This window comes from Callorhinus ursinus, unplaced genomic scaffold, assembly GCF_003265705.2.
Source record: "Callorhinus ursinus isolate GAN/ISIS: 27379988/994484 unplaced genomic scaffold, GSC_fseal_2.0 scaffold12, whole genome shotgun sequence".
Classification (NCBI taxonomy): Eukaryota; Metazoa; Chordata; class Mammalia; order Carnivora; family Otariidae; genus Callorhinus; species Callorhinus ursinus.
This window is the reverse complement of record NW_027397074.1, coordinates 13,146,640-13,159,566: the sequence shown is the minus strand read 5'-3', so window position 1 is coordinate 13,159,566 and position 12,927 is coordinate 13,146,640. Positions and strand designations below refer to the sequence as shown.

The 12,927-nt window shown below is 35.4% G+C and overlaps 1 protein-coding gene across 2 annotated transcripts in view; it reads left to right on the top strand.

Moving 5' to 3' along the window:
- Positions 1-12,666, top strand: part of SEMA3D (semaphorin 3D) — a 197,685-nt gene extending 185,019 nt beyond the window's left edge. For both annotated transcript variants that reach the window (XM_025873256.2, XM_073898732.1), the window contains exons 17-18: positions 498-637; positions 8,163-12,666. In XM_025873256.2, the coding sequence (XP_025729041.1) occupies positions 498-637; positions 8,163-8,588 (566 nt within the window). In that variant the 3' untranslated portion in view covers positions 8,589-12,666. The remainder of the gene's footprint in view (positions 1-497; positions 638-8,162) is intronic.
- The last annotated feature ends 261 nt before the right edge of the window (positions 12,667-12,927 follow it).

Genomic DNA, 12,927 nt, shown 5'->3' with positions numbered 1-12,927 from the left:
GACCATTGTACTTACTTTGTGGGTATAAAATGTCTTAATGTTATATGGTCAACTCTGTGGATCGATTCATGATAGAATTTCTCTTAAAGGATGAAGTAAACTCCTCTTCTGGAACTATCCACTAAATTCATTATATTTTATACAAATTAAAACGTGTGAAGCATTAAAAGACACTAAAGTTTTATTCATTTCAGCTCAGAGAAAGAGATTCAATGTTTAGAGTTAGGTCTTATGAATTCTTATTAAAAAAAAAACAGTTGCAAATAGTTAATATATCATGAAAGGGTAAAAATTGCAATGCAGGGATAGAGTTTTAAAAATCAATCTATTAGATAATATTTGACTCTTAGGTAACAATATCATATCATGAATTTCCTCTCTCTTTAATAATGTAAAATGAATCTTTCCCCAATAGCATCTGTTCTAAATCAGTCTATTTTCCCATTGCTTTTAAAATAAGGTCAAGGTTAATCTTCTATCCCATGTTTGCATTCCAGGCATTAGTCATGAAACTGCTGATGAAAAGGTGATTTTTGGCATTGAATTTAATTCAACCTTTCTGGAATGTATACCTAAATCCCAACAAGCATCTATTAAGTGGTATATCCAGCGGTCAGGAGATGAGCATCGAGAGGAGGTGAGTTATAGTCATCAAAGAACGACCACCTTGAGGGAAATAGTGTAAAAGTTAAATCAAGTTTTGGTTGCGAGAGATGTCCAATGTTCAGTGCCATACAGTGCTCTCATCACTATCTGATAAAAAGGAAAATAACAATTTATACTCACTAACATGAAACTTAATGCATTTGAGATAAAAATAGGACAACTTATTACAGATACATTAATAAAGTATATTTAAAAGCAGATTGCATTTTTAAAGGAAATTTACATTTTTTTTTCAAATTTTCATTCTCATAGATTGTCTATATTTTAGAACAATTCCCTGATCAAAAAATAAGAACACAGTATTTTCCCCCACAGTGGATAAGGACTAAATTTTAACTCATATTGTGTTTAACTTATATCATAAAACAGGTTGAATATGTATATCAACAGAAAGATCTATCTTTATCATATCATATGAACAAGTTGGATAACTAGCTGGACATGTACCTTTTCACTCTTGTTTTGAAATTAAATCAACAGAGGGAAAAGTAACGTAGATGTTCCCTTCATCTTTTGACTTTTTCTGTTTCAGTCTTTCTAGGACATACATAGGGGTTGAAACAATCAGAAATTTTGTGAGGTAGATAGGTTAAGTATGTTACTGAACTTAATGGGACAATTTCGGGTAGCCTGAGAAATCCTGTATTTATTATTTGAGTGCCATGAAACAAGGGGTAATTGGCAGGGTTTTTATTTTTCTCTTTCGGTGCCTAAGAGAAACCAGCGAAACTCAGTATAGAGTTCTAATATTCCCAGTATTAAACTGAGGACACTGTAATGAGTAATCCAATGAACTCAGGATTCGGAATTAGATGTTCAACTGAATCCCTGTCCTAGGTCCTTTGATAATATCACTGAGTCCACATGGGCCAGAATTTTCTAACGTGAACAAAATAAATACAAAAGTTACTATGAAAATAAAATGAGAAAATACAGATGAAAATGTGAATTTCAAAGCAGAGGATTATTCACAAATGTAAAATACGTATATAAAATTGCAGATACTCTTATCAGGAAGATGTGTGAAATTCGAATTAGCACTGATCACGTGTTCAGTTGATTTCTGAGGATTTATGAACAGGTTGTAACTTCTCTAACACTCAGTTTCTCTGTCATATAAACAGGCCGACCAAATGCTCTAAAATACAACCTTCTTGATAAGTCTATAAACATTTAAGGGATACCTGGGTGGCTCAGCCAGTTAAGCGTCTGCCTTCGGCTCAGGTCATGATCCCAGGGTCCTGGGATCGAGCCCCGCATCGGGCTCCCTGCTCCGCGGGAGGCCTGCTTCTCCCTCTCCCACTCCCCCTGCTTGTGTTCCCTCTCTAGCTGTGTCTCTCTCTGTCAAATAAATAAATAAAGGCTTAAAAAAATAAAATAAAATATTGACTGTTTACATAGTTAATACCAAGGGAATACTCCAATGTTTGTTATGTCAGATTTCTCCAATAAAACTTGATTCTTCATCATTACTAACATCCATAAATTCTAAGATTATGGCATATCCATATTTATGCTAAATATGGATTTATTTTACGGGCCCCGTTGTTCCCAGTGTATATTAAAGTATTATCTGACCTGGAAGTAATTATGTAACTTTGAAACATAAAGCATTAACCTTTTATCAAAGAAATACAGGAGGAATGTTTTCTGAATTTTTTTAACATGCAAATATTTAGTTACATTGCAATATTTTACATTTAAACGTCCCAAACTATTATTTTAATTTTATAGTCAATAAATTTTGATAACCTCTCCTCAGCTAAACATTATTCTTTAATAATTATGTTTCTTCCATGGCAAGTTTAATATGACTTTTAAAAAATATATGGTACTCTGCTTGGGGTAATCTCTTACCCCAAGTTATAGGTATACACATTTGCCTATTCATGTTTGTGTTCACATCTTTTATCTTCCTGAAAAGGCAATGAATTACTTTAATGTACCTTTTAAGAGTGTATCACCCAGTCATGGTGGTACCATGCTCCATGAATTTTAATGGAGCAGAAATAGTGTATTTTACTTCAAAGCATCCTAGCTATAATATTCCAACTGGTATTTTCATCTACCTTTGTAAGTAGGTAGTTACACATTGTCCAGGATATGCGATCCTGCTTCCTGAGCTGAGGAAAGGGGCAAGATCCAGACTAGATTTGAAGCACTTTTCTCAGCAGGCTACCTTCTGCTCCTTACCAAGAAGGTCACAGTTTGGAATCTTTACCCCACTGAAAAAAAGCCTGTGGGAGGGACTAGAATCTCCTGTGGCACAGAGCCTGTCACCAGCTTATTCTCTGCCAGGAGGAGATCATTTCCTTACTGAGCTGTTTCACAGTTGGATGCTATTGGAGAGGTCATGAGTCACTTATCTGCTGACTTCCTTATAAAGCTATTCTTGAAATTGATGGTGCTTATGCTGTAAGTAGCGAGTTAATTGGCAGTCCCTGGGCTTCTGTTGTACTTTTGGGGTCTGAATGACTAGAAGAGGCAATACCTTATACCATTGTGGTAGTATTTGTGTGTGTGTGTGGCTTTTAACAATTATTTTTAAAACATCTTCAAATATTTGTATTTTAATCTCTGTAGGTCCTTGTTTTATTGTTGTTCTTTCTATTATAAAAGCAATATAAATAGTTTTGGAAAATATAGTGACACATAAAGGATTTTGAGGCCTCTAATGATGGCTATTCTCTAGCTTTTTTTCCCCTAACGATTACACTGTGAGCATTTTCCTTATCATTCAATTGTAATACCATACTTTTCCTGTCCCTTAACACTCGCTACCTTGATGCCACAGTCATCCATGATTAGTCCATGTTATTTAAATAGCAGGTTTCATCTTAAAAACAAGTAGTGAACTTTTTTTTTAAATTTTTTATTGTTATGTTAATCACCATATATTACATCATTAGTTTTTGGTGCAGTGTTCCATGATTCATTGTTTGTTCATAACACCCAGTGCTCCATGCAGAACGTGCCCTCCTCAATACCCATCACCAGGATAACCCATCCCCCTCCCCCCCCTCCCCTCTAGAACCCTCAGTTTGTTTTTCAGAGTCCATCATCTCTCATGGTTCGTCTCCCCCTCTGACATACTCCCCTTTTCTTCCTCTCCTGTTATCTTCTTCTTTTTCTTTTTTCTTAAAATATGTTGCGTTATTTGTTTCAGAAGTACAGATCTGTGATTCAACAGTCTTGCACAATTCACAGCGCTCACCGTAGCACATACCCTCCCCAATGTCTATCACCCAGCCACCCCATCCCTCCCACCCCCAACCACTCCAGTAACACTCGTGATATCTAAATCTTCCTCTGCTTTCCTACATGCTTTCTTAGGACAAATCTTTTGAGATAAAATAACTGAGTGAAAGGCTTCAACTATCTTTAAGGCTTTTGATAAACAACTGTATGTTGCTAATTTCTCATCAAAATCACCATATTAGTATTTTTTTCTGAACTCCTGAAGCAAAATGGTGTATTACAATTTAAGAACATCCTTACTAGTTTGATATGAAAAATGTCATACTATGTAAACATGTTATGTAAATATTTTTTTTTAAAGATCTATTTATTTATTTGAGCAGGGGGAGGGGAAGGGCAGAGGGAGAGAGAGTGTCTTAAGCAGACTCTGTGCTGAGTGCGGGGCCCGACACAGGGCTTGATCTCACAACTCTCAGATCACGACGTGAGCCGGAGCAAGAGATGGACACTTAACCAACTGTGCCACCCAAGTGCCCCTGTAAATATCTATTTCTTTGAAAATTAGTGGATGTGAATTTACCTTGTCATGTTTCTTGGCTGTTGATTTCAGTTGTGTTTAGTGAAGTGCTTTGCCCATTGTTTGCTTAGTTTACATTGAAGTATTCATTTAAAAATGATTTTCACAAGCCTTTTATATATTATCGATGTCAACAATCTAATGTTATACATATTAGAAGTAACTTATTATGTTTTATGTCTCTAAATTTTTTTGTGTTCCTCACAAAAAAGCGTTTTATATTTTATATGGACAAATCTATAGATTTATATCCCTATGATTTCTCACTCATTATGCTTAGAAACTCCTTTCCTGATGAAACAGCAAATGTGTATTTTTCTAGGTATTTCGTGTTATTATTACCATTGCAGTTTACGTTTTCTCTTTACACTTACTCGAGGATACCAAATTAATCTAGGGGTTAAATATGTATAAATTCAATTTTTCTTTTCTTTTAAATAAGGAGTTGCCTCTGCACTATTTTTAAATAAGTCTTCCTTCTATGTTTGTTGCAGAGAAGAGATATTCTTGAAGGCCTAGTCACTTCCAAGACGCATGCAATGCTTTAGCTATGAGAGATCTGACAGGTGAATTATCTGCAAAGGAATTACCATTAGGCTGCTATTATCGGAGAGCAGAGTCCCCGACCTTTACCTGCTGCTTAGTACCTAAATGTCCTTTGTCCCTCTCCACGTTACTCTTTTCATTTTAAATGAATTGCCCTTCACTGAAGATCTACATTTAATAATGCCAAATATATTATCCTTGTTCACGTTAGGCAAATGAATAGTCGACCCCAGTTCAAGCGTGGTTTTGATTTAGCTGAGCGGTTTTTACTTATCACTTTTAGAGTGGAGAAAATTCCGTGAGTTTAAATCAGTGGCCAGAGATTACATTATCTCTTTGTAAAGGAGCTGAATTTTCTAAATGGACTGTGCTGAGATGTCACTGTCCAGATACAGTCTGCATAATGCATCCTCTCCCAGCGGGGAATGAAAGCAACACAGAGAATGGGAATGTAAAGCAGGCCAACGTTCATCAGCCGCTTAATTTGGGCGGCACAGATTCTTGTCTCTAAATCGCAAAAATAAAAATCCTAGGAAAATATATCAATCTCAACTGTATTTTATTAGAGGTATGATTTCAATCAACGCCTGTTTTTGAAGATTCAGAAAGAAAAAACACTGAAGTGATCAAATAAACATTAGATAAATCCAGAAAGAAATTTATTAAAGCAAGTTTTATATCTATGGGTCCAAAGACAAAGAAAAACTAAGCGTTCCATGGAAGAAAGGAAAAGGGAAGGACTGCAGGGGAGTAAGGAGATGCTAGGTGTTTATGAAACTCTGAGTCCTGTAGCGATGGACATAGTCTGGGAAGGAGGGGAGGGGAGCTGGACTTCAGAGTAAAACAGATACACAGGATACAGAAAGAGAATGCAAAGATAATGATGAAGTGTTACATAATGTGTGCGAAATCAAAGTCATAATTTCTTCCTGTCAGGAGATTAAAGAAAACAATAAAAAGTAGTGAGTCAGAGCAGTGACAATCTCTAAAAGCCACATGAAGTGCAGTTTAAGCATTAGCAAGAGTCCCAGTGTTGGAAAGGAAATCTAGAGATGAACTGGAACTGAAATCACCCACTTTGATTGTCATGCTAATAACCACGCGCCATTTTCTATTAGGAGACTTATAAAAATAAGGGCTTCAATGAATCATGGAACACTACATCAAAAACTAATGATGTAATGTATGGTGATTAATATAACATAATAAAATAAAATAAAAAATAAAATAAAAAAATAAAGAACTGAAAAAAAATAAATAATAATTAGAGGCTTCAGAACATCGCCTCTCCAGCTCTCCCGCAACACGCAGTAGTCTATAATGTTGCAAATAATACTTCACACTTTAACCTTCAAAGAGCTTTACTTTTAACCCCCCAAATACACCATATGCTATGTCACCAACTTGATAAATGGAAGACCAATCAGGGAAGATAAATGAGTAATCATAGGAAGCAGAGTCTGCCGATAAAGACCAGATCCTCGTCTGTGGAGTCAGAGTTTTGTGATCTAAGATGTATTTAAAATTTAAAGAATAATTCGTACAATAAAATTATGTAAAAGAAAAGGTATATGGAGTGTGTTAAATTTGAGTTTGACATTTCTGTTTAAGATTGGCCCTTGAGAATCCTCCAATTCCAGTTCACATTTATTTTAGGCACGAGGGTCCCCAAATCTCTGAGAATTTAAGTGAATTCAACATTAGCGTGTATTACAACAGCATTTTAAAATGCTTGGGCCTTTAGAATAAATCCATTCTAAAAAAAAAAAAAAATGGGGAAAGTTAAGGGAAACAAACAAACAAAACCCCGATGGTGTGGATTCAGCCTAGGAGGAAGGCAGGCTGGAGACCATTCAGCCTCATTAACCAAGGATCTGTGCTGTGACCTGCCTTTGGCCTAGAGTGGTACCCCACCAGCTGCATTTCTCTGGCATAGAGGGTGGTTAGTTAACTGGGCCAGTAGCCAGAGATGTTTCTTTTCCTTTTCTCATATTTCCAGAATTGGAGGGATTTTTTCCTACATATTTTTCACATAAAGATGCGGAGTCCACCCACTGTGAATAAATTGAATTTAGCTGTCTTTATGCCTCCTTGATTTCCATCGACTGAAAGTCTACAATACAGGGGCAGATGTGTAAACTGGGAAATCTTCCAGACTTCTTTGTTGTTGTTGTTGTTGTTATTCTACTTAATGCCGAGACACTCAACAATATCCCACATGAAACAGGGCTCTGGTGTGGCTAAACAGGCCTCCAGCTTTATGGAAGATAGGTTTGCTCTTCACACCAGCCTGTGGGCCAGGCAAGCTCAAATGTTTGAATTGTCTTTCAGTACTCTTGCTTCAAAGGGTAAAGAGCATCACATTTCAGGAGGGGTTCTTTTTGTTCATTGAGTTTTCTCACACTTGAAATCACATTACTACGTTATAGTATACCAAGGTATGGCAAATATTTCCACAAATGACATCATCTCAAGTATCACATGTACACACAGTATCAACATTCAATCCGTAGTAAAAAGGGAAATTCAGCTTTAAATGTTGCTAACCTTCTGCCTATGGTCCTACTCAGTTACAGCTCAAACATCCAAAAAGCTGGATCCATGCTTTTCCATTAGACTTTTAACAAGTCACAACTTACAGTCTCCATATGCTATTCAGCTCGCTTATTGGGAGATATCCAGAAAAGAGAGTAAATTCCTTTTGCAATCATCGTTCTATTTCTCCATTACAGGTAGTAGCGTGCCCTAAAAGCTCTCTTTCTGCACAAAGGCTGTCCATGTCCAGTTCTAGCTCTGAAATTTAAATACCAGTTGGTGTTCTTAGTATACTACTTGGTATCTGAAATCTCTGTAAAGACGGTTAGTTGATAGTTTCCGGTTTTACTTCAGTGGTTTTTCTAGCTTTTCATTCCAATCTGTAGACTGGGAGAAAAATTAACTATATTCCAAAGGTTTAGTTAGATAATAATGAGAGGCAAACATGCATGTTTGGGGGCTGTTACTTTAGTGGAATTTTTTTTTACTCTCTTCATCTATGGCTGATAATATTGTGCTCGATGACAGAGATGGGGATTGATCTCTTAGGTTCATCTAAGTAAAACTATGTGGCCTCTGTTCATTTGCTCACGGCCCTCTCTGTTTTTCATTTATTACCTACATTTTTCCAATTCTGCAGTTGAAACCTGATGAAAGGATCATCAAAACAGAGTACGGGCTACTGATTCGAAGTCTGCAGAAGAAGGACGCTGGGATGTATTACTGCAAAGCACAGGAACACACTTTTATCCACACCATAGTGAAGCTGACTTTGAATGTCATTGAGAATGAACAGATGGCAAATACCCAGAGGGCAGAGCACGAGGAGGGGCAGGTCAAGGATCTGTTGGCAGAGTCACGGTTGAGATACAAAGACTACATCCAAATCCTTAGCAGCCCAAACTTCAGCCTCGACCAGTACTGCGAACAGATGTGGTACCGGGAGAAGCGGAGACAGCGAAACAAGGGCGGCCCCAAGTGGAAGCACATGCAGGAAATGAAGAAGAAACGAAATCGAAGACATCACAGAGACCTGGACGAGCTTCCTAAAGCCATGGACACGTAGCTGTCTGTTTAATTTAAAGAAAGGAATTCTTTACCTGCAAAAATACCGTCTTCTGTTTTGTACACCCCGTATACTAACTCATAAGAGCTTTCCATGGAGTTTTGCTAAGGCAAAGAGCACAAGAACAGTGATCTGATTAAGACTATATATGGTGAATATGGCATAGTAAGGGCAACTAATTCATCTGGACCAGTTTTCCAAGAACTAAACACGTACCTGCAAAGTATCAGAATTATCCTCAAAATTGGGGCTTTACATTTGTAAATGTTTGATGTGCTGAGTTTTTGAATTTATTATGTCATGTAAATAATTGAGCTGAGCGAGCATCAAATTTGATATTACAATTTGATATTACAATAAGGTGCTTTATTTCCCTTGTATGGCCATTAAGCACAGACTTGACCATGCAGTTGTGCTATATATGTGTTCTTAGGAACAGATACATCATTCCACTCTAGAACTCGCTCCCTTGTGGTAGGATTTGGAGAGAAGACACAAATTCGTACAGCTCACACTATCAGCAGGAACTTTCCCAGGGAGCCCTTCACTCTTGGTGCAGGGTTTAGGAATTTGGAGAGGTGTGTTATTTCAGACCCCAGAGGTTACATTCGGTGTACTGCGGTGTGATATACTGAAGGATGTAAATGCTCCTCCCAGGATTCCTTATGACTTGTCAAGAGTAACAGGTTCACAGAGAGAAGTTGGTACTCGGTTATGTGTTTTTAGAATATACGCTGAGCTTTACAGGGACAGAACGTTTCATAAATATTTTAATAATATATGAGAAAACATTTTAATAAGGGAAACACCATGATGTATACTGCGTCCTGATGGGAAGGCATGCAGATGGAATTTGTTAAGAGACAGAAAGAAAGACAGCCATAAATTCTGGCTTTGGGGAAAACTCAGATCCCCATAAAAAGGAAGAACGATCACAAATAAACTGGGCAAAATGTTATGTAGCTTTATTCACTAGAGTATGAGTAGCTGCCAATTTGTAATCCATCTGTTAAAAAAATTCTACCTTATAACAAACTGCTAGCGAAAGTCTGAGGAAAAGTAAATTTTCTAAAAGATCATGGGAAGAATGAACACAAATTTATTTACAACCGATGGGACTTCAGTAGTACTTCCTCTCTCTTTTTCTAAAATTTCATTATACTCTGTAAATTATTTCCATTTACTGCCTTTATTCTCTCCTGAATATTGGATTATTGGATTTTATTTGAGTGAATATACATATATAGAGAGATAGAATTAGGTAGACAACAGAGGTGGGGAGCGGGGATATATATTTGTTGAGTAATAGAACAAATGCAAAAATGTTGACAACGGAAAGGGTTAAATTAACTCTTTGACATCTTTTCTTCACACAATCTTTTTGCATTTCCTGAGATTGTATGCTGTAATTCAAGTAGCATTGTTTTAGTAATTTAATAATAAATAAGCCTAATGCATGTAAAGAAACCGAACTCACAGCATTAACATAAACATTTTTCGTATTTTGTTAGCACTTTCAAATGTTTCCAATTTGACTTTCCCTCTGTGGACGTATGGTATGTTTCCTGCCTGTTGGAGCTGAACTCACCTTTCCTTCTTGGAACGCAAAACCCTTTGCCTTCTTCTGTTTTGCCTCTTCACGCCCTTTTTAGTGTGAAATGAAAAATTAGTCACTTCCTCACATGGAAGGCAGCCTTTCAGAAAACTGAATAGCAGACATTGCTCATCTAGCATGCATTCTGCATGTCTTGAAAGAAGAGCCTGTGAGAACCTGGTGGTTAGAGGGTGCCTTATGAAGAGTTTTGGTATCATGTCTGTGACTGCCTTTATGTTGGGAACATTCAATCTTATGTTCATTTTCTTTGCCTTCCTTACCTATCTCAAAGTAGTCACACGGCTATATGAGGTTAGGTACCCCTTTTGAAATGATACCCGTAAATATTTGTAGATGTTTCACTAGATTGAAAACTTGAAGATTTTTTTGTTTTGTTGTTGTTGTTGTTTGTTTGTTTTGTTTTTTGTTTTTTAAAGTGAACCAGAAACAATGACTCTTAAAAAAGTAATGCAGAAGAATAGCTGTGTGTGGGGGGGGATCAGGCTGCTAATTGAATATCATAAAGAGAGTGTCTGTAATTATTGATTTGCCAGGTTTAAATGTTCCAGGAACTCATGACAAGCTCAAAGTGAATAATGGGAGCATGTTTAATTTTTAAGATTTCCTAAGATTTGTATGTCAAACAGTCATGATCAAAGTATAGGTGACTTTGGGAAAATTACATGAAACTCAAATGTTAAGATTGACGTGTAATAAATTTGGTTTTCATCAAAATATGAAAGTTCAAGCCATTTTTAAATTACTCCTTTCTAATCTTAATTATTTAGATAAAATTTGGGCAACCTTTTTTTACTTTGCAGCTAATATTTTGGCTGCTTTGGATCTAAAACATTAATTTATGATAATTGCTTAAATATATTTGAAATATTGAGTAAATATTGAGTAAAACAAAATGTCATATAATAAAAAAATGGGCAAAGATTTATGTGTATTTATAAAGATAGAGGATCTAGGCTACATTTAATTTTTTAACCTTTTAATTGCCTAGAACACTTACAAGGACAGTATGAATATATTAAGTCTAGAGATGAGACACAATTATACTTCCTCACCACTGAATCTTTTACCAAATTTTCCTTGAAATAATGAAAAATAAAATTAGAGTTAATAGTTTCAGATATGTTTGTTAAGAAACTAGCTATCTATGGAGAGGTCTTAAAATGTCTGCCTATTCTTGGTTTCATATTTTTCTCCCCTGTTTCGAATACATACGTCTTTAACTTGCATATTCTCGCCTGTGTTTCATTCCAGCTATTTATGCTGCTAAATGGAATCCTGCCTTTCTGCATACATTTACATTCACTTTATTGGGGATTTTAAGAGTTTGCTTGGAAATGAAGAGTCTACATAATTAATTTATGTAGAACCTTTTTTTCCCTCCAAAGAGCTCAACACACTACATTCATATTACTGAATAAACGTTTCTGAAAACCAACCAAATTACTTAAGAGTTGGAAAAATAGTCATAGAGAAATTCAGAAATTTGCAAAAGCTACAACAGAATTATAATCTATACCAAATCTCATCAATCGGTTGGCTAACTGATGATGCTCATTTACAACATGCTGCCTACAAAATGGTATTACTCTTGAATTCTGCTTTTGGTCTATATTTCAGTTCTTTTATGCTATTAGGTTTTGTTCCTGCTGAATTGTATAGACTCGATTAAAAAATAAGTTTACAGTGGCCAGTGCCTGTTTTTCAACATTATCAAAGGTAAGCTTTCAAAGACAATTTTCTATTATCCAGATGTCCACAAAATATTAAGTTGAACAATAGCATTAATTAAACACTGATATTTTAAACTTAAATATAAGCTATATTTCATATATATCATAAATACAAAGGAAAATTAAAACTGAAACAGCTTTCTCTTTAGAATGCTACATTTGTCTTAGACAACATGTTGGAAAATGGATTAGTCTTATTGGGAATGGACAGTTTAGAAAAAAAGAGATATTTGAAGTGTTTTTATAAAAAAATACATTTTTTCTCACCGGAAATAACCAAAATATTTAAATAACTTGGCTTACATGTGAGGTTAAAAAATAAGATCTAAAATTCCAACATTCTACATATTGACAGTGCAAAGACAGGAACATGCGCATGATTTATACCTCTCATTTAAATATTTTGTAGAATAGTGTATTTATGGTAAGTTTGAGATAGATGATTTTTTGGGGGAAGGGCAACAATCTATCAGTTAATCATGTAATTTAATTCCGGTATTATAAGTGGCTACCAATCAATTTTGAATTACAGTTTTGCTATTTTAAAAGAAATGTAGTCTTGTAATCTAAAATAATTGAAAATTGTCAAATGTATATTTTGGTTGTATTATAATAAAACACAAACATTAGTGTTCTATGGTTATAAACAGAATGTTCGTTTGTGTGCAAGTTTTGTTTTCAAACCCTAAATGTGGTTACCAGATTTTTGACATGGAATTGCACTAAATCAAATACCTAAGAAAATATTTCCTGAAAACATTCGGTAAATATGTTTTGGACTTTAAGTATGCAGTAATTTCTCTTATGAAAGAAAAGAATATATGTCTCTCCCCAATCAATACAATTATATAGCTACACTTCATTGTGATCTAAATTTAGACTTCGGCAAACTGACATAAATATTACTATTGCAAGTAATTACTTTTAAGATTTCCAATGATCCTCCTATAAGTGAGATTTGAAAGTACTCATCTATATGTTTAGCTATATGAGC